The sequence below is a fragment of the Erinaceus europaeus genome, chromosome 14 (genome assembly GCF_950295315.1).
Source record: "Erinaceus europaeus chromosome 14, mEriEur2.1, whole genome shotgun sequence".
Classification (NCBI taxonomy): domain Eukaryota; kingdom Metazoa; phylum Chordata; class Mammalia; order Eulipotyphla; family Erinaceidae; genus Erinaceus; species Erinaceus europaeus.
This window is the reverse complement of record NC_080175.1, coordinates 44667965-44685559: the sequence shown is the minus strand read 5'-3', so window position 1 is coordinate 44685559 and position 17595 is coordinate 44667965. Positions and strand designations below refer to the sequence as shown.

Here is a 17595-nt window from a genome sequence, read left to right as displayed (position 1 = left end):
ACAAAGGAGCCGCTGCCCGGCGCTCGGGGCTTGGCGCGCGCACGTGGCCGCGGACGCGCTCTGGGCGCTGCTGGGCGGGTCGCCTACCGGGCTTCCCGCTTCGGCAGAGGAGGAACCTAACGCCGGGGACAGCCCGAGCGGCCTCGGCCCCGACCGCGGACGGCGCAACCAGACACCCCGGGGTCGCTGGGGTCGGCTTAGGAGAGGCTCCCGGGGTCCTACAGTACAAGGAACGGAAAAGGGGGCGCTGGTGCTAGTCCCACGGAGGGCTCAATCTGGACGGCCCATGGGCCTCTGCCCACGACCAGGCGTGCAGGATCCGGGCGCTCTGCTCGCGGCCGTTCTCGGCATGCAGAGCAGAGGCTGCGGCCGAGCAAGGCCTCCCTGAGTCTGTGCTCAGGCCCCGGGCGCTGCCCCACTATTAGAGCCTCTGGGGACATTGACCCCCCCCCCCCATGGGCCTGTAAGCCAGACAAATGGGGCCACTCCACGTGCGGGGGGGGGGGAATCCCTCAGCACGGCGACTATCAGCTCTCAAGCTGCCCCACCGAGCCCCTAAAGGTGCAGAGCCGGGTGGAAGGCGTGTGCGTGTGTGTGTGCGCGCGCACCTTTGGGGGGAGTGCTTGGGACGGTGCTGCTGTGATCCGCTGGGTGACCTGAGGTCCGCTGTGCTGGCCATTCTGGGAGAGGGGCACGTGCGCTGTGAGTGGCCCTTCTTCATTCTCCACCGCCGGGACCCTCAGGCTCGGATATGGGGGCACTGCCCATGACGGGGGGAGGGGGATGACAGGCAGGGTGTGGAAGCCTTAGCATTAAGCATTCCCCCGCGCCAGACAAATAAACCACTGACAAACTCATATCCACAATTTTAGAGATGCTTCTGCAAGCCACCCTACCTTACACATGCACCCGTAAACTCAGACACCTGTGCACGTGGGGAGATAACAACAGGGGCTCTTAGTACCCAGGAGGCGGGGAAGGTGGAGTGGGAGAGGGGAGGGAGGAGGGGATGGCGGAGGAAGTCAGTCCTTGACGTTGTAGTTCCGGATCCTGGGTGTCCGCTGGGCCGGCTGAGGTCTGGCTGGAGCCCGGGCGAGCCGGGCAGGCTTGGCCTTGGTGTGGGCTTCCACCTTCACCCCGTGGACGGTGATGGCAGTCCCCGGGAGGCTGCGAGGCGCGGGGGGCGTGGCGAGTTCTGCAGGTGAAGAAGAACAGGGGGCGGGGCGGTGAGGCCGAGGTGCCGGAAGCCGAGTCAGAGGGATGCTTCCTGCCCCCTCCCCCAGCTCCGTCCTCCTGGTGGTGCTAGCCTGCTGGGTTTCGGCCCGGGGGCCCAGAGGTCTGGGTGTACACGTGCTCCCGGTGCCCTGAGGGCCTGGGCCGGCCTCGCGGGCACGCAGCAGCCAGGCCCCAGAAAGCCACCTCCTGCCGGGATCATTTTGCAATGGGTCCCCGAGGAGGGGGAGGTTCAGGATTAATGGTTAATGTAGGTGGAACCGCGTGCCCAGTAGTCTGATCCGCGTGGCCGAACCTGGGCAGCCTCCACACTGCGTGGGCCAGCCCTTGCAAAACCTCACCCTGTGGGCCAGGGTCTGACCCATGGTGTTCGGTCCTTCCAGCTTCTCCTTTTATAATATGCCCTCCCCTACCCCCCCCCCCAATAATGGAGATTTACAAAGCAACTGAAAGATACAAACGTGGGGGCACCGTTGAGTCATCTCTGGAATTGAACTGGCTGTGACTGCCAGCCCTGGGAAGGTAGAGCCGGGCTGACCCTGAAGGGGCACGTCATGGGCATGCCACACACTGTCTGCACAGTATCTCCAAGCCCAGCCACATATCAGGAGAGTGTGAGGGCCTGGAGGGGCAATGTGGGGACAAAGTTGAGGGCCACCTAGCATCTGGCCTACTGCAGCTCAGCTAGGAGCACTGAAGGGTGGGGACCTGAGTGGGGTGGCATGGTGAATAAAGTGTTGGACTTTCAACCATGAGATGTTTGATCCTTGGTATTGCATATGCTCTGGTTCTCTCATAAATAAAATACATAAGTCTAAACGGGGGGAGGGGTGGCACACCTGCCTGAGTGCACATATTACTATGAAGACCCGGGTTAGAACCCTGTTCCCCACCTGCAGGGGGAAAGCTTTCCAAGTAGTGAAGCAGGGCTGCAGGTGTCTCTTTGTCTCCCTCTTTATCTCCCCCTTCTCCTTTCAGTTTCTGGCTGTCTCTATCCAATAAATAAAGATAATTAGAGAGAGAGAGGAAGAAGGAGGATGACAAGGACAACCAAGGGATGATGGACAACAGCCACTGAGGAAAGAAGCTGCACCTGCTGGGGAGATAGCTCAACTGGTGTCGCATTGGACTTTCCAGCCTGAGGCTACTCCCCAGCACTGCCTATACTGGAATGGTGTTCTGGCTTCCCTCTCTCTTTCTTTTTGCCTTGTGTGAAAGCCTTCTTACAGGTGAGAAATAAATCTTAAAAATACAAATAAATAAGAGTGCACACGAAGCTTGAGTGGAGCAGGCAGCCTGGGAAAGGCTGTGCTTCAGGAAGCAGAGATGGGCCAGCTGGCACTGGGTCCGGTCAGCAGCCCTAGGCTGGAGCTCAGCCAGATGTGTCCAGGTCCCTGGCCCTTTTCAAGCCTGGGTGCCTGCCCTGCAGTGTGGACACAGTGGCACCTGCACCTCAGTGAGTACTCATAGAACCTCTGGCCTAAGTGCTCTCCTTGCTCTTTTCCTGCTTCTGGGCTCCACGTGCAGGGGTTGTGGTCATGCTGGGGCAAGGAGCCCCAAATGCCCTATTTGCCCCTACAGCCTTGGTGACTGCCTCCAATCCTGACACACTGCCTTTGGGTTCCTCCGAATGCCCAGCCCATGCCTCCTTGCAGTGCACCTGCCAGCCAGCTTTATCAGCTCCACTGCCATGGAAGTTTGTCCAGGGTTTGGAAGCTCACCCCCCACCACCACACACACACACACACACACACACACACACACACACACACTCCCCTCCTCCAATCCTCCCTAAGCAGGTAGCTACTCCAGGGCTATACCCTAGAAGCAACCTTGGGCGCTGCCCCTACCCACATGAACTCCCAGTACTACTGACCCACAGTTGCTGGGTTAGGTGACTGCTTGGGCCCACCTCCTGCCATATGCTTTTCCCCAGAAGGTGCTCCAGCTTCCCTGGGCAGTTCTGATCTAGCCAACAGAATAAGTGAGACCCCAGGAAATAGCTCAGTTGGACAGTGCTTTGCCATGTACTCAACCTGGGTTTGAGCCCGGCTCCCATTGTATTGAAGGAAGCTTCAGTGCTGTGGTCTCTCCCATTCTCCCTGTCTCTGTCTAAAAGTGAAACAAGTGGGGCTTGGGATGCCACTGTAGCACTAATGTTATCAGGAAAGTGAAGAGGCTGGGCCTGTCCAGGTGGGTGAATGGGGCACCATGCCAGGGCTTGCCCTCCCTGCCATCAGGTTCCAGAGCCTTCCCTGGGGTGAGAGGTCAGCTTGGCATTCTGGCTCCTCTGCATTTCTTCCTCTTTGGGGGTTGACTCCTCCACTGACCAGCCTATTTTGCTGCACTGGGAGCCCCTCACTTCTCAGAAGCCAATTACCCCCAACTCCCAGCCTACCATCTCCCTACCTGACTCCCTCTTTTGGACTAGTTGCTACAGTTAAATTCACTTAACTCTCTCCCAGCACTCTAAACCCCCCATGCTTTCCACCTGTGGAATAAAGCCCCAAGCCCAGAGCCTGAGTGTTTGGGGGAGGGCCCCCAGAAATGCCTCCTGCAGGGAGTCCTGCTGTGTGTGGTGCTGGGGCCTGGGTGAGGTCAGGAAAGCAGATGCCTTGCACGCCCAGCTGTGTCTTGCTCAAGGCACTGTGGTCACAGGCTGAGCATGCCTGGCAGGGCTAGTTGTGATCCCTGTACCCCTGGGAGGGAGAGACAAAGGTTGGGCAGGCAGCACTGGGGGAGGGGGGAGTGAGGGAGGGCTGAGTGACCCATAGGTTACCTCCTGCCCCTGGGGGTGGAGGACCCACTGTGCAGCCTAATTGCTGAGTCCTAGTGGGGGCACCCTGCGTTATTCATGTCCCTCCCTGCAGGGACAGTGGTCACCCCATCCTGACAGGATGCACAGAAGCTGCAGGACAGGGTGTGAGCCCCCATGAGAAGATGGATGAGGCTGCACAAAGTGGAGATGCTGACCTACCTCAGAGGCTCCCTCCTATCTTAATGTTCTAGGCCTTGTTACCAAGACCAGTGCAGGGCTTGGGGAGACTCCTCTCCATGAACCCATCTGATAAAGGACCCCCCACACACACACACACATACAAGTAGAGTGGGCACCACACCCGTTATCATCCCTGCCTCTACCCTCACACACAAAACAAACTTGAGAGATCTGTCTTCCCAGAAGGTTCTTTGCTCTGTGCTCAGCTTCCAGTCCAAGGGGCTGGGATTTGCACCACAGTGAGGCCACAGGAAGGCCATGGGGTCAGAGGAGCAGACATGGCTATGTGGCTGGGTGTGGGTGGCATGGGTAGCAAAGTGGCACAGGATCCGGGCCCTTTGTTTATGCCCTCATTTGCAGCCCACAACAGCATTGAGACTGGTTCATTGCTGTAAACTAGAATCCAGAGTGGTGGATCCAAACTGGGGAGACAGCATGATGGTTCTGCAAAAAGGCTCTACTGCCTAAGGCTCTGAAGTCTCTGTTTTAATCCCCAGCACCACCACCATCCAGAGTTGAGAAGTGTTCTGGTGTTTCTCTGTATCTCTCTCATTAACATAAAATAAAATATTTTTTAAAAGTAGTGGAACCTTCAAATCTAAAGAAACTGGTCAAAGAGCTAAAGAAGATAAGAGTCCAGGAAGTATCTCCTCAGTCCTTCCAAGGTAAAGATGTCCTGCCTCCTCCCTTCCCCAGAGGAGGTCTGCAGATTAGCATAAGACTTGATTCTCCAAGGTGAAACAATGAAAAAGATTCATGGGAGATAAATAATATGGGGGAGTTAAATTCCAGCAGAAAAGCACTCACTGTAAATGAATTCAATTAATAAAGACAAGAGCTCTCAGGTAGAATCTGTTAAAAAAAAAAAGAGCAAGGTTTGGAGGTGGTACAGTAGATAGAGCATTGGAGTCTCAGGCATGAGGTCTCAATCCCTAACATCACATATGCTCTGGCTCTCTGCCCCACCCTACAAACAAGCAATTTTTTTTTTTTAAAAAAGGAAAGATTCCACTAAATGTGGAAAAACCACTTAAAAGTAGGGGAGGTGGCTCGGCTCAGTGGGTAGAATGCAAGATTTGTATGTGTGAGGCTTGAGGTTCTACTGGTTCTACTCCTGTTTTGGTCAATCAGTCTCTTCAACTTGCTCATAAAATAAATACATAATTTTTTGTTGTTTAATATTTTACTTATTTATTTATTTGGTAGAGACAAAGAAATCAAGAGGGAAGGGGAAGATAGAGGAGAGAGAAAGAGAGATACCTGCAACACTGTTTCTCCATCTCTGAAGCTTCTCCCCACTGCAGGGGGGTTATGGGCAGGGCTTGAACCTGGGTCCTTGAGCTTTGTTTTTTTGTTTTTTGTTTTTTTTTTAAGATTTTATATCTTGTTTTTTTGTTTGTTTTTGCTCAGCTCTGGTTTATGGTGGTATGGGGGGACTGAACCTGGGACTTTGGAGCCTCAGGCCTGAGAGTCTCTTTGCATAACCATTATGCTATCTACCCCTGCCGGTCCTTGATCTTTGTAACACATGTGCTTGACTGGGTGCCTGACCCAATAAGTACTGATACATCTTAAACAAACAGACAAAAGGGAGGCTGGGCAGTGGCACACCTGGGTTAAACGTACACATTACCATTTATTTATTTATTTATTTATTTATTTATTTATTTATTTATGAAGATAGAAGGAGAGAAAGAACTAGACATCACTCTGGTACAAGTGCTACCCGGGACTGAATTCTGGACCACATGCTTGAGAATCCAATGCTTTATCCACTGCGCCACCTCCCGGGCCACACACGCATTACCATTCTTAAGGATATCAGTTTGAGCCCTGGCTCCCCACTTGTAGGGGGGTAAACTTCCTAGAAAGTGAACCAGGGAAGTCGGGCGGTAGTGCAGTGGATTAAGCGCACACGTGGCGCCAAGCACAAGGACGGGGTAAAGATGCCAGTTTGACCCCCTGGCTCCCCACCTGCAGGGGAGTCGCTTCACAGGTGGTGAAGCAGGTCTGTAGGTGTCTCTCTCCCCCTCTTTGTCTTCCCCTCCTCTCAACATTTCTCTCTGTCCCATTCAACAACAACAATAACAATAATAACAACTACAACAACAATAAAAAACAAGGGCAACAAAAGGGAAAATAAATGTTAAAAAACTTAAAAAGTAAATTTAAAAAACAAGTGAAACAGGTCTACAGGTGTCTCTCTTCCTATCATTCCCCTCTCAGTTTCTTTCATGTCCAATTAAATAAAAAGAAAAAATATGATACATATATATAGTTGGGGGAGGGACTAGGTGGTGGCACACCCAGCTGAGAGCACATATTACTATGCACATAGATCAGGGTTCAAAAGTATGCAGTCGGGAGTCCAGTGGTAGCACAGCGGGTTAAGTGCACTGGCACAACAGCTCAAGGACCTACATAAGAATCCCGGTTCGAGCCCCCAGCTCCCCACCTGAAGGGGAGTCGCTTCACAAGCGGTGAAGCAGCTCTGCAGGTGTCTTTCTCTCCTCCTCCGTCTTCCCCTCCTCTCACCATTCCTCTCTGCCCTATCAGACAACGATGGCATCAATAACAACAACAATAATAACTACAACAATAAAATAAGGGCAACAAAAGGGAATAAATATTAAAAAAAATTTTTTTAAGTAGCCAGTCCCCCACTTTCAGGAGGAGAGCTTCACCAGTAGTGAAGAAGTACTGCAGCTAGGGTGGGGGTAGATAGCATAATGGTTATGCAAAGATACTCTTGTGCCTGAAGCTCTAAAGTCCCAGGTTCAGTATCTTGTACCACCATAAGCCAGAGCTGAACAGTGCTCGGGTAATAAAAAAAAAAAAATTAAAAAAAGTGTTGCAGATGTCTCCCTCATTCTGTCCCCTTCCTCTCTCAAGTTTTCTGTCCTATCAAAAATTAAAAAATAAAAAGCATAGCCTAGACCTCGAATAAATCCCTCTCTCCATTGTTTTCAGTCATTCCTATCAGGAACAACACAATAGACCCCTTTGTGGGCCCCCAAAGGACCTTGCCCTCAACTTGGATCAACAATGGTAGAGAATGTTCCATCCTCCAAAAGAAGGCTGGACAGTATACTCTATGCTACACCTGAGGAAGATGGGTCCTGATATTGGGGCAGCTTGGAACGTTCCTACTTATGACCAGAATGTGAGCTCAGATCTACAGGGATGCAGAGGTCACATAGGCCCCTAAGCTGAATATGGGCCCCAGATCAGATCAAATCGATGGGGTTTACAGTCAACAATATTTATACACCTTTCCCATATTTGGGAGCTACTCTCTTCCTTGATCCAGCTTTCTGGTTCTTCTGCCAGCCATGATACCACCTCCCCAGACAATAATTAGGATCCACCTGCATATCAGATTTCAGGCCCAGGCCAAAACAAAATAAAACAAACAAACAAAAACACTAGTTTAGCCACAGGCCCTTTGGAATTTAACTAAAATATGCCTACTAGCTATCTACAAAATGGAGGCCCCCCCCCTAACCCAAATCTTCATCTGCACTATTCCAGCCTTTAGGTTCATGATTGTTCAACAATTTGTTTGGCTTTGTATCTTAACTCTATTTTCAACCACCAGGTTCCAGATGATGCCGGCCAGACTTCCCTGGACAGACAACCCCACCAATGTGTCCTGGAGCTCCACTTCCCCAGAGCCCTTCCCCACTAGGGAAAGAGAAAGACAGGCTGGGAGTATAGATCAACCTGTCAACGCCCATGTTCAGCGGGGAAGCAATTACAGAAGCCAGACCTTCCACCTTCTGCATCCCACAATGACCTTGGGTCCATACTCCCAGAGGGTTAAACAGTAGGAAGGCTATCAGGGAGGGGATGGGATATGGAGTTCTGGTGGTGGGAATTGTGTGAAGTTGTACCCCTCTTATCCTATGGTTTAGTCAATGTTTCCTTTTTATAAATAAAAAAATAAATTAAAAAAATAAAAAGTATATATTATTACTACTAGTAGTAATAGAAACAGAGGCAGAAGATGAATCACACAGCAACACCTGAGGCTACAAAGCAACAGAACAAACTCAGGGAAATGAGAAATAAGACCATAAAGGCAAATCCCAGAGACAGAAACCCCAGGAAAACGGAGTAGAGATTGCCAACAGAGCCCAGGTGTTGAGTGCAGGCATCCCCTCTGCTGAGACTGACCGAGAGGCAATTACCAAGAAAACAAATCAATAAAGCCTGGAAGGAATGCAAGGTCTCAACTGACTTGGTGCCCAGCATCGCATCTGAAATGTCCAGTGACTGCTAACGACATTAAAAGGGGAATCACTTTCAGAGTGACTCACAAACCCATGGCTCCGATGGCTTTACAGGAGGGTTCACTGGATTTTGAAAGAAACCGAGACTTCAGGGAATAGTCTATCTTATTGCAATGATTAAGGAATCGAAAACTGCACAGCTCAGTTCATGAAGAGTCTACACTCCCAAACTATCAATCAATTAAAAAAATAGTAAGAATGTGGTCCGGGAGGTGGCGCAGTGATAAAAGCATGAGGTCCCGAGTTCGATCCCCAGCAGCACATATGCCAGAGTGATGTCTGGTTCTTTCTCTCTCCTCCTACCTTTCTCATAAATAAATAAAATCTTTTTAAAAAAATAGTAAGAAAAAAAGCCCGTTTAACTTAGAGCTGCACATAATTATTAGCAAGACCAACAAACAAGCAATACCTGTGCACCAGTATCAAGTTTATCACAGTAATACGAGGTGTGTTTGGTATTTCCACTGGGCTGGGGAGATGGCATACATGTTTATGCAAAAGACTTTCATGCCTGAAGCCCCAACATCCCAGGTTCAATTCTCAGCACCACTGTAAACCACAACTGAGCAGTGCCTTGGTCTCTCCATCTCTATCTTTGTCTTTGTATCTCTCATAAATGAATAAATATTTTGAAAAACTTAGGTTAAAAAAAGGGAAGAGGGAGTCGGCGGTAGCACAGTGGGTTAAGAGCACATGGCACAAAGCCCAAGGACCGGCGTAAAGATCCCAGCTCCTCACCTGCAAGGGAGTCGCTTCACAAGTGGTGAAGCTGGTCAGCAGGTGTTTGTTTTTCTCTCTCCCTCTCTGTCTTCCCCTCCTCTCTCCATTTCTCTCCTATCCAACAACGATGACAGCAACAGCAATAATAACTACAACAATTAAAAAAAAAACAAGGGTGACAAAAGGGAAAATAATAAAATAAATATAATTTTTTAAAAAAAAAGGTTAGATCGGGAGTCGGGTGGTAGCGCAGCGGGTTAAGCGCACATGGCGCAAAGCACAAGAACTGGCGTAAGGATCCCGGTTCGAACTCCCGGCTCCCCATCTGCAGGGGAGTCGCTTCACAATGGGTGATGCAAGTCTGCAGGTGTCTATCTTTCTCTCCCCCTCTCTGTCTTCCCCTCCTCTTTCCATTTCTCTCTGTCCTATCCAACAACGATGACATTAATAACAATAGCAATAATAACTACAACAATAAAACAACAAGGGCAACAAAAGGGAATACATAAATGTTTTTTCTAAAAAAGGGAAGATCTACCACTTCATTTCACCACATTGAAAACAAAGAGATTTAAAAAAATAATAAAATATTATTTGGTTTGGATTGGGAGATGCATACGGGAAAGTGAGCCCTATCCGAGGGTGCCAGGACTGGGGGAAGTAGGGGCTCTATAGTGAAGATGTGAGGTTCCTGCTGTCTTAGGGTTCAAAAAGGCAATCAATAGTTAATATTATCATCACATTATTTGTTAATTGGGTTAACTTTGAAAAGTCCCTTTGTTATGGTTTGCTGTACCGTACCCAGTATCTTGTATATAGCTGTGCTATTGGAAGCTTCTAATCTACTTGGTCTAGGCTTTTGAGAGAGTCCGCATATCAAATACGTAGCCTATCTATTAAAAAGATTCAGTTTGTCTTTTGAGAACCTTTGAGACATACAATTGATTTCCCCCTCTCATATTAATTAACTACTGATTTATATGTCTACATTTTGCTAGGAGTGTACATAAACACCATTCCCATCACCAAAGGACCGTGACCCATCCCTCCCGCCCACTCCCACCCCCCACTGGCCCAGGCATCCGCCGATCACAACCTAACCAAAGCAACGATTGCCATCTCAACATGCTTCACCTCAGAGTGTATCCAGAGACTTCACGTGTGGAATGACAACCCTTCAGCTTCATTACTCGGGTGAGACCTTTCCTTTTATAGTACACTCTAATTTCATCTCAGGTAGTTCACTTTCTAACAAAGTCCCATAACCTAGACATACACCAGTTTCTGTGAGAGAGAGCGTATGTGCACACGTATCCATAAACTACTGCAAAATATATACCTGAAAGCAGGATTACACTAGAGTTTGCAGTGAGTACCTCCCTAACACTTCCTCTCCACTATTCCAAGCTTGGGATCCATGATTGCTCAACAAATTGTTTGGCTTTGTATGTTAACTCTCTTTTCAATCACCAGGTTCCAGATGCCACCAGGATGCTGGCTAGGCTTCCCTGGATTGAAGACCCCACCAATGTGTCCTGGAGCTCAGCTTCCCCAGAGACCCACCCTACTAGGGAAAGAGAGAGGCAGACTGGGAGTATGGACCGACCAGTCAACGCCCATGTTCAGCGGGGAAGCAATTACAGAAGCCAGACCCTCTACCTTCTGCAACCCTCAACGACCCTGGGTCCATGCTCCCAGAGGGCTAGAGAATGGGAAGGCTATCATGGGAGGGGGTGGGTTATGGGGATTGGGTGGTGGGAATTGTGTGGAGTTGTACCCCTCCTACCTTATGCTTTTGTTCACTAATCCTTTCTTAAATAAAAAATTTAAAAAAAAATAATAAAAACAGATCAAATGGGGTGTGGGGGCTAGCTCACCTGGCTTGTCATGCTCCAGGACCTGAGTTGAAGTCCCCAGCACCACATGGGAGCACTATACACAGCATCAAGAGGGAACTCCATGAATAGCAGAGTGGTGCTGTGTTGTCTCTCTTTCTCTGTATGTCTCTCTGTCTGGAATTAAGGAGAAAAGCAAGTCTACCAGGAGAAGTGGAATCCTGCATACTAAAGGCCCAGTAGGAAAAAAAAAAGTCAAACATCATCTTAATGTAGAGAGAAAACATCTAGTAAAGTTCAACACATTTTTTTCTTTTATTATCTTTCCTTCTTTCCCTCTTCCTTTCTAAAAAATATTTATTTATATGAGAGATTCCAGAGAGAAAGATAGAGATAGATACCAGAACACTGCTCAGCTCTGGTTTGTGGTGGTGCTGGGGATTGAACCTGAGACCTTAGAGCCTAAGGCATGAAAGCCTTTTTTTTTTAAAAAAAAATTTATTTATTTCCTTTTGTTGTCCTTGTTTTATTGTTGTAGTTACTATTGCTGTTGTTATTGCTGTCGTTGTTGTTGGATAGGACAGAGAGAAATGGAGAGAGGAGGGGAAGACAGAGAGGGGGAGAGAAAGATAGACACCTGCACACCTGCTTCAACGCCTGTGAAGTGACTTCTGAAGGTGGGGAGCCGGGGGCTCTAACCAGGATCCTTATACCGGTCCTTGCTCTTTGTGCCAAATGCACTTAACCTGCTGCGCTACTGCCCGACTCCCGCATAAAAGCCTTTTGCAGAACCATTATGCTGTCTTCCCAGCAAAGTCCCCCTACATTTTTTTTTTTTGTCCACTAGGGCTTCTCTCTTATGTGATTCCACAGCTCCCATGGGACTCTTCCTTTTTTCTCCTAGACAGAGGGGCAGAGAAGGGGAGAGGGAGAGAGGGAGAGAGAGAGAGGCACCATGACACTGCTCCACCACTCATGAAGCTTTCCTTTTGCATGTGGTGGCCAGGGGATTGAACCTGGGCCTCACACTTGGTAAAGTGTGTGCTTCATCAGACAAGTTATGTCCTGGCCCAGTTTAATACCTGTTTAGGGTAAAAAACAAAGTTAGTACTATAAAGAAAATTATTTAACCTGAATAAAGACTATGTTTTAAAAAGCACACCATGAGGGCTGGGGAGACAGCATAATGGTTCTGCAAGAAGACTTTCCTGCTGGAAGTTCTGACGTTCCAGGTTCTATCCCCAGCACCACCATAAACCAGAACTGAGCAGTGCCCTTGTAAAATAAAAATAAATAAGGGAGTCAGGTGGTAGCTCAGTGGGTTAAGCGCACATGCAGGAAGCACAAGGACCTGTGTAAGGATCCCTGGCTCCCCACCTGCAGGGGAGTCGCTTGACAGGTGATGAAGCAGGTCTGCAGGTGTCTATCTTTCTCTCCCTTCTCTGCCTTCCCCTCCTCTCTCCATTTCTTTTTTTTAATATTTATTTATTTATTCCCTTTTTGTTGCCCTTGTTTTATTATTGTAGTTATTATTGATGTCGTTGTTGTTGGATATGAAAGAGAGAGATGGAGAGAGATGGGGAAGTCAGAGAGGGGGAGAGAAAGACAGACACCTGCAGACCTGCTTCACTGATTATGGAGTGACTCCCTTGCAGGTGGGGAGCCAGGGGCTCGAACCGGGATCCTTACGCTGGTCCTTGCACTTTGTGCCACATGTGCTTAACCCGCTGTGCTACTGCCCGACTCCCTCCTTTCTCCATTTCTCTCTGTCCTATCTAACAACGGTGACATCAATAACAACAACAATAATAACTACAACAACAATAATAAGGGAGTCGGGCTGTAGGTTAAATGCAGGTGGCACAAAGTGTAAGGACTGGCGTAAGGATCATGGTTTAAGCCTTGGCTCCCCACCTGCAGGGGAGTCGCTTCACAAGTGGTGAAGCAGGTCTGCTGGTGTCTATCTTTCTCTTCCTCCTCTGTCTTCCCCTCCTCTCTCCATTTCTCTCTGTCCTATCCAACAACAATGACATCAATAACAACAACAGTAATAACTACAACAACAACAACAACAAAAAAATAAGGGTAGCAAAAGGGAATAAATAAATAGAAACAGGGCTGGGGAGGGCTGCATCTCTCAGTGAGTCACTATTTGAAGATAGTGATCTTTACTCAACGAAAGGCAGCACTCATCGAAGTCAAACAGTTCTGCCTGGACACAGAGTGCACGCAAGAGGGTGAGTGGAGAGGCTGAAGGCCTCCACCCTCCCCCCGCTTCCACCCCCATCCCTGATCATCTTGCCTTCTCCTCTGCGGCAGGAGGAAACTGGAAAGTCCAGAAGGTTCCTGGTGTTGCACAGCCTCGCATCAGGATGCGGCCAGGCCCTGAGGCTGAGCCCTCTGGCTGCTGCTTGACCTCCTTCTCAGCAGAGGAGGCGGGCCTGGTCCACAGTGACCCCTAGCCCTGAACACTCTGAATCCAGGGAAATGGAAGTGGGTTGTATTTTCTTGCCACCAGGCCTTCACTGGGGCTTCTCGTCCAAAAGATTCCACCGTTCCTGGTCAGACAGAAGGTGAGACACCACAGTATCTCATGAAGTTTTCCTTTTGCATAGTGCTCCCATGTGGTGCTGTGGGCTGGAACCTCGGTCCTCAAGTATGGTAATGCCTATGGTCTGGCAGAGGAACCATCTTCCAGACTTGTGCACACTGGCTTTTAACCTTCTTTTAAAATTGAGGTACGGGGCGGGGGACAGAAGGAAGGGGGTGACTCGCCTATTTGAGTGCACGTTACCATGCTTGAGGACCCCAGTCACCACATGGGAGCTTTTTTTTTTTTTTTTGGTGGGGGGAGGGTTGGGGTGAGCTTCAAGAGCAGTGGACCAGGACTATGGTGTCTCCACTCCCTGAGACTCTTTCTCATTATCTATCTAAAATTAAAAAAAAAAAAGGGGGGGAGAGGTGAGGGATAGAGGCTGGGGAGACAGCATAATGGTTCTGCAAAAACAATTCTCATTCCTGAGTCTCTGAGGTCCCAGATTCAATCTCTAGCACCACCATAAGCCAAAGCTGAGTAGGGCTCTGGAAAAAAAAAAGTGAGAAAGAAGAGAAAAGGAAAGGGAGGGAAAGGCAAGAAAAGAAAAGAGAAGAAAAGAAAAGAAAAGAAAAGGAGAGAAAAGAAAAGAAAGAAGAAAAAGCTACTGGGAATTCTGCGAAGTTAGGTAGAGCTCTGGTGATAACCTTGGTAACAAAACAAGCAAACAATAACAAAGTGACAGGGCTAGGGAGGCAGTATAATGGTTCTGCCAAAGACTCATGCCTGATGCTCCACGGCCCCTGGTTCAATCCCCAGCATCACCATAAAGCAAAACATTGCTTTGGTCTCAGTCTCTGCCCTCCCTTCCTCTTTTCCTCCCTCCCCATCTCTCTCTCTCTCTGCCTCCAGGGTTATCACCGGGGCTCAATTTCTGCACTACAAATCCACTACAAATCCAGAGAGAGAGAGAGAGAACCTGGACTGGGGAGATAGGTTGCTCTGGTAGAGTGACAATGTGCACGAGTGAGGCCCCAGAGGTGGCAGCTAGGACCCCCGGCACTGACAGATACCAGATGCAGTGCTCTTTTCTCTCTTGTTCTTCTCTGTTTCTCACTCTCTCCCCTGACTAATAAATAAGTAAATCTTAAGTTCTGGGAGTACGTAGTAATGACCTCCCTCAGGAGTTCCCGAGTGCTACAGCAGAGAGTAATTAGGAGATCCCAGTGGCACGGGGAATTAAACACCCTGCCTCAGGGACACCACACAGATGGGCTTTCCCTCCTGGGCAGAGGGCTGCCCACCTGTCCTAGCTGGAGTTGGAGTGTCACTGGTTTTTCTGCATCATTGCCACTGAGGTGTGATTTACACGAAACAGACCCATTTTCAAAAGTTCATTTGCAGGAGTTGTAGGGACCAAGCTAAGGAGGGAGGAGGCCCCGAGGGGGCCATGTATAGAGTGCTAAGCCTGTAGGCATGAGTGAAACTGGTCCCTAACCTCCCCCCCACCCCCATATGCCAGAAATGTTTTCTTTCTCATTCAATAAAACAGTAAACCCTACTGACACATGTCTTGGGGAAATGTACGCTCGTGACACCACCAATCCTGTTAATCAGCATTCCCTCAATAGAGCAATATGAGGGTTGGGAAAAAATTTGCTCCATTATGTACAAGCTGCTCCCCAGTACACTGAAGGAAGCTTTGGTGCTATGTTTTCTTTCATTGTCTCTCTCTCTCTCTCTCTACTATCTCTGTTAACAACAACAACAACAACATGCCAGGGTATCATTCTGGCACATAGGATTCCAGGGATGGAACTCAGGATCTCATGCTTGAGAGTCCACTGTTTTACACACTACCCCACCTCCCAACCCCATTTTCTTGACTTCTCCTAACACAGGCATTTAAAGGGCTGATCATTCATCTGTAATTGGCCAGTTAGGTGCTTGCTTTGCCATCCAAAGAGTTTCTTTATTTTAATTAAATTAATTAATCAATTAATACTTACCAGAGCACTGCCCAGATCTGGCTTATAGTGGTGTGGAAGATTGATCATGGGAGCTCAGAGCCTCAAACATGAAAGTCTCCCCAGCCCTAATTTTTTTCTTTTTTCTTAATTTTTTTATTATCTTTATTTATTTATTGGATAGAGACAGCCAGAAATCGAGAGGGATGGGAGGGACAGAGAGGGAGAGAGACAGAGAGACACCTGTAGCACTGCTTCACCACTTGTGAAGCTTTCCCCCTGCAGGTGGGGACTGGGGGCTCGAACCTGGGTCCTTGCACATTGTAACATGTACACTCAACCAGGTGCACCACCACTCAGCCCTCTAATTTTTTAAAATTTATTTTCTCTTTTGTTGTTCTTGTTGTCTTTTTATTGTTGTTGTAGTTATTATTGTTGTTGTTGTTATTGATGTCATCATTGTTGGATAGGACAGAGAGAAATGGAGAGAGGAGGGGAAGACAGAGAGGGGGAGAGAAAGACAGACACCTGCAGACCTGCTTCACCACTTGTGAAGCGACTCCCCTGCAGGTGGGGAGCCAGGGGCTCGAACCAGGATCCTTATTGGTTTGAGGAGATTGCATAATGGTTCTGCAAAATACTTTCTTGCCTAAGATTCTGAGGTTCCAGGGTCAATCCTCCATACCAACTTAAACCAGAGCTAAGCAGTGCTCAAGTTCTCTCTCTCTCTCTCTGTCTCCCCCTCTTCTCTCTCTCTCTCTACCTATATATATATATATATATATATATATATATATATATATATTCATAATAAAAATATTTTTATTATTTTTTTATTTATTGGATAGAGATAGAGAAATTGAGAGGGGGAGAGATAGAGAGGGAAAGAGACAGAGAGACGCCTGCAATTCTGCTTCACCACTCATGAAGCTTTCCCCATGCAGGTGGGGACTGGGGCTTGAACCCGGGTCCTTGCACACTGTAGTGTGTGCTTAACCAGGTGCGCCACTGCCTGGCCCCTAAAATAAATAAAATCTTAAAAAAAAAAAGAAAAAAAAATATAGCCTCCACAGTTATTGCTGGGCTCTACGAATCCACTGCTCCTGGAGGCTATTTTTTCCCTTTTGTTGCCCTTGTCTTGTTGTTATTGCTGTCACTGGATAGAAAAGAGAGAAATTGAGAGAGGACGGGAAGACAGAGAGAGGGAGAGAAAGATAGACACCTGAAGACCTGCTTCATGGCCTGTGAAGGGCACCCCCCCTGCTGGTGGGGGAGCTGGGGTTTGAACTGGGAGTCTTTGCGCCATGTGCGCTTAACCCACTGCATCACCGCCTGGCTCCAAAAAATTGTTTTTAACTTAAAAAAAATTATATTTATTTATTTTCCCTTTTGTTGCCCCTTGCTGTTTTTTTTATTGTTGTTGTTACTGATGTTGTCGTTGTTAGATAGGACAGAGAGAAATGGAGAGGGGAGGAGAAGACAGAGAGGGGGAGAGAAAGAGACACTTGGAGACCTGCTTCACCACTTGTGAAGCGACTCCCCTGCAGGTGGGGAGCCGGGAGCTCGAACTGGGATCCTTACACTGGACCTTGCACTTCGCGCCACGTACACTTAACCTGCTGCGCTACCACCCGACTCCCACCTGCCCTTTTTTTTTTTTTTTTAAGATTGTATTTATTTCTGAGAAAGATAGGAGGAGAGAGAAAGAACCAGACATCACTCTGGCACATGTGCTGCTGGGGATCGAACTCGGGACCTCATGCTTGAGAGTCCAAAGCTTTATCACTGAGCCACCTCCAGACCACCAAAAATAATTTTTTAAAGATTATTTATTAATGAGAAAGACAGGAGGAGAGAGAGAATGAACCAGACATCACTCTGGTACATGTGCTGCCAGGAACTGAACTCAGGACCTCATACCTATGCTTTACCTAGTGTACCACCTCTTGGACCACATTTTAAAAACATTAATACAGGAGAGAGGAGGAAGGGGGTGAGGGGGGGAACCACAGCACCA

The 17595-nt window shown here is 48.4% G+C and overlaps 1 protein-coding gene across 7 annotated transcripts in view; it reads right to left on the bottom strand.

The window, feature by feature from the left end:
- Positions 1-854: 854 nt before the first annotated feature.
- CCDC57 (coiled-coil domain containing 57) overlaps positions 855-17595 on the bottom strand; it is a 101454-nt gene continuing 84713 nt past the window's right edge. For 5 of the 7 annotated variants that reach the window (XM_060171706.1, XM_060171707.1, XM_060171708.1 and 2 more), the window contains one exon: positions 855-1195. In XM_060171706.1, coding sequence (XP_060027689.1) covers positions 1023-1195 — 173 coding nt within the window. In that variant the 3' untranslated portion in view covers positions 855-1022. Of the gene's footprint in view, positions 1196-11120; positions 11256-17595 lie in introns of those variants that run through there. The other 2 variants (XR_009544717.1, XM_060171710.1) reach the window with 2 other exon arrangements.